At 42.0% G+C, this 4,459-nt stretch overlaps 1 protein-coding gene across 1 annotated transcript; it reads left to right on the top strand.

Moving 5' to 3' along the window:
- Positions 1-2,051: 2,051 nt before the first annotated feature.
- LOC125092924 (actin, cytoplasmic 2-like) lies at positions 2,052-3,989 on the top strand. Its single transcript, XM_047717430.1, has one exon. It carries the CDS (start codon positions 2,124-2,126, stop codon positions 3,249-3,251), a length of 1,128 nt encoding a protein of 375 aa, XP_047573386.1. The 5' UTR covers positions 2,052-2,123; the 3' UTR covers positions 3,252-3,989.
- The last annotated feature ends 470 nt before the right edge of the window (positions 3,990-4,459 follow it).

The raw sequence follows: 4,459 nt of genomic DNA, 5'->3' as shown, positions 1-4,459 counted from the left end.
TTTGAATCAAAAAACTATTTTAAATCATCTTTAATTCAAATCAGTTTTCTTACCTGCAAGATTACTGAGATGTTGGAAGATTATTTGATTTGGCAGAAGTTATGCTACTAGGTGGTAATAGAGCTAGAAATAGAATTTACCCTTCTTGATGCACTTGATAAATACTTGTACCACATTAAGTTTGGTGTATCTTTATTTTGTTTTATTATTTTTTAAAGATTTTATTTATTTATTTGACGGAGAGAGATCACAAGTAGGCAGAGAGGCAGGCAGAGAGAGAGGAAGGGAAGCAGGCTTCCTGCTGAGCAGCAAGCCCGATGAGGGACTCGATCCCAGGACCCTGGGATCATGACCTGAGCCGAAGGCAGCGGCTTAACCCACTGAGCCACCCAGGTGCCCTGGTGTATCTTTATTTTAAAGACACAAACATAAGCTCTAGAATTTGGTTTTAGAATCCATGACCAATCATGGATTTATCAATCCATGATAAATCAAATAGAGATTTTGTTTCAGTAATATATATTGTTTCTACCAAATATATGCAAAATCATGGAAGTGACTAGGTTGAATAGCATTAATGTTGACTAACTTCAATATCCATGTGGTTGACACCTTTCATGTAAGGTATAGCCTTGTCTGTGCAGTCTCCAATATCTCCATGTTGTGGTCCATTTTCTTCCCTCCATACTAGTATCCCATACCCATGATGCCCTCAGAATGTCATAATCAGAAATACAAAATTACTTCTAAAATTTCTATATCAATCATCCCAGCTATTAATGATATATCATAACTGTCTTGATCATTTTCTCTAGAAATCTCTCTGCTACAACTCTTCAGTTCCATTAAAATTTTAGTCTATTGACCTTACCATTTTCTCTCCATTATTTTGCCTCTATATTTTTGATTTCCTTCTATCCAGAGTATATTCAATGGTTCAAATAGAAGCCATTCCTTTGCATATAGTCTTAACACTTTTGCTTTTTGATCCTTTCTTGTTCATATTTGCCTTGCAATAGCTGGAAGTGAACCCAAAAATTTACCTCCTTCTTCTTCACATATAAACACTAAAATAGTGCTGTTGAAAATCATGAAATTTTTGCTGATTGGCTTTACTTTAAACTTTAATCACTAATCTCAAATTAACATTTATCCTTGCATAACAACCCTATCAATTCTATCATTTCTTAGAATACTCACTTTATCTTCTCCAGGGTGATTTATTTTTCATCCTTTATTTGATCTTCTCAAATCTGTCAAATGATCACTTCCTTTGCACTAAATTCCCTCAGATTAATTTATAAATCTAAAAATGTCCCTGTGGCTATATTCATTATCTTCTATATTTCTCTTAAAGAGAAAAAAACATGCAACTCAACTTACACTATAGAAGTCAAAAGACAGAGGAACAATATCTTCCAAGAATCATTTATCTAGTAAAACTATATAAGCAAAATAAAACAGGACAAAGTAAACATATTTTCAAAAAAACCAACACACACACAAATAAAACAGAGTTTATTACCTGCTGACACCTATCAAAAGGAGGTCAAAAAGTGTTGTCTCAGGTAAGGAATAACTACAGAGGACAGTTTCAGATGTAAGAAGAAATTATAAATGAATAAAGTGGTGAACATATCAGTAAAACTTCATCAGTGTGTCCATGTATAAATGTCTAATTTTTAGGGTAAATTAAAAGATATATCTAGAATTTTAGGTTAAATGACATGTATGTCAGAAAAAAATATACAAGGCTAAAATGATCAAGGTCACTTTATGGTTTGGAAGAGAGTTAACTATATAGGGCATAGCAGAAATCTCTCTGAATTATAAACCAGAAGTACTGAAATATAAGAGAAGAAAAAAAAATCAAGTAAGTAATTTTAAAAAGTTGACCTCTCAATTAAAGGGAAAAAGAAGGAAAAGGAAAAATAAAATGTGACTACAAGAAATAAATTGAAACTAAAAAAGAGAAAAACAAAAAATAACAACATAGTGCAAGCTCAGATTTTCAGCATGAGGATAAAAATGTCAAATCTGCTCACTCGCCGCCGCCGGCCCGTGCTCCGCGTCCTCCTCCCGCTGGTCCTTCGCGTCCACCGCCGCCACCTCCGCCGCCCGCAATGGAAGAGGAGATCGCCGCGCTCGTCATCGACAATGGCTCCGGCATGTGCAAGGCGGGCTTTGCTGGGGACGACGCCCCCCGGGCCGTGTTCCCGTCCATCGTCGGGCGACCCCGACACCAGGGTGTGATGGTGGGTATGGGCCAGAAGGACTCCTACGTGGGCGACGAGGCCCAGAGCAAGCGCGGCATCCTGACCCTGAAGTACCCCATTGAACACGGCATTGTCACCAACTGGGACGACATGGAGAAGATCTGGCACCACACCTTCTACAACGAGCTGCGCGTGGCCCCCGAGGAGCACCCCGTGCTGCTGACCGAGGCCCCCCTGAACCCCAAAGCCAACCGCGAGAAGATGACCCAGATCATGTTCGAGACCTTCAACACCCCAGCCATGTACGTGGCCATCCAGGCTGTGCTGTCCCTGTACGCCTCTGGCCGCACCGCTGGTATTGTCATGGACTCTGGGGACGGGGTCACCCACACTGTGCCCATCTACGAGGGGTATGCCCTGCCCCACGTCATCCTGCGTCTGGACCTGGCTGGCCGGGACCTGACGGACTACCTCATGAAGATCCTTACCGAGCGCGGCTACAGCTTCACCACCCCCGCCGAGCGGGAAATCGTGCGTGACATCAAAGAGAAGCTCTGCTACGTCGCCCTGGACTTCGAGCAGGAGATGGCCACGGCCGCGTCCTCCTCCTCCCTGGAGAAGAGCTACGAGCTGCCCGACGGGCAGGTCATCACCATTGGCAACGAGCGGTTCCGCTGCCCGGAGGCACTCTTCCAGCCCTCGTTCCTGGGCATGGAGACCTGCGGCATCCATGAGACCACCTTTAACTCCATCATGAAGTGTGACGTCGACATCCGGAAGGATCTCTACGCCAACACGGTGCTGTCCGGTGGGACCACCATGTACCCTGGCATCGCTGACCGGATGCAGAAGGAGATCACCGCTCTGGCGCCCAGCACGATGAAGATCAAGATCATCGCTCCTCCCGAGCGCAAGTACTCCGTGTGGATCGGGGGCTCCATCCTGGCCTCGCTGTCCACCTTCCAGCAGATGTGGATCAGCAAACAGGAGTACGACGAGTCGGGCCCCTCCATCGTCCACCGCAAATGCTTCTAAACGGACTGCGGGCAGATGCGTAGCACCTGCCGCGTGAGCGAACCCGGAGTAGCAGTTGGCCCGGCACATGGGCACACCTCATGCCGGCCTCGTGAAACTGGAATCAGCCTTTGAAAAGAAATTTGTCCTTGAAGCTTGTACCTGATATCAGCACTGGATTGTAGAACTTGTTGCTGATCTTGACCTTGTATCCGAGTTAACTGTTCCCTTGGTATATGTTTAATACCCTGTACATATCTTTGATTTAAACCCTTAGCACATGTGGCTCGGTCAGTTCGTGGCTGACGTTGAGAACACGTTTATGGAAGAGAAATCCATTGATTGGAGAACCCGCAAGGCCGTGAGGTTCTTGATCTGTGCAGGGTATTGATGTGTAAGCTGCCTATTCCAGGATTTCTCTAGAGGCTGGCAAGAGTCCTGAACGAGTTGTCATTTCTGTCTTGCCGGTCTAACAGGGTTGGGAAGGCCCGAGCCTTAGGACCCACTTTCCTTTCTTACCCGATGTTTTCCTGCCAGAACACCGTGGGGTAATTGCCTTGAGTTGGAAAACGGTTTGCATTTACAACTGTAAATTTATTCATCCTTTTAATTTATGTAAGGTTTTTGTACACAATTCTCAATTCTTTAAGAGATGACAACAAATTTTTGGTTTTCTACTGTCATGTGAGAACATTAGGCCCCAGCAACGCGTCATTGTGTGAGGAAAATAAAAAAGTGCTGCAGTGAAAAAAAAAAAAATGTCAAATCTAATAAATGTTAAATAGCAATCACAAAATATTGTTCTTATTGGGAAATACTTTGATTGCACTTATGATATCTCTCTTACTTGTAACTATATATATATACAAATGCCTATAACAACAACTTACATAATAATAACTTACATAAGATATATAAAGAGCCCTGTATTTTCATTACTTTTAAAATCCCACATTAGTAAAGAAAAATACTTTTAAGCTTTCAAGATCTGCTGTACAACATTGTGCCTTCTAACAATACTGAATGGTACAGTTAAAATTTTGTTAAAAGGGTAGATTTCATGTTAGGTATTCTTACCACAATAAAATTAACATTTTTAAAAGGTTATGATAAATACAAAATAAGTATATTTCTTTCTCTTTATATTCTTCCTTTTTATTTTTTAGGAAAAAACAACTAATACAATTTCTGGAAGGAATGGATTTGTCTCTCCATCTTTAATGTAGAAA

This window comes from Lutra lutra, chromosome 2, assembly GCF_902655055.1.
Source record: "Lutra lutra chromosome 2, mLutLut1.2, whole genome shotgun sequence".
NCBI lineage: Eukaryota > Metazoa > Chordata > Mammalia > Carnivora > Mustelidae > Lutra > Lutra lutra.
Note: the sequence above shows the minus strand (reverse complement) of the source record. Positions and strands in the feature narration are given on the sequence as shown.

Excerpts from the sequence above, each read along its gene's own strand:
- LOC125092924 (XM_047717430.1), top strand. The coding sequence starts at position 2,124 with ATGGAAGAGGAGATCGCCGCGCTCGTCATCGACAATGGCTCCGGCATG.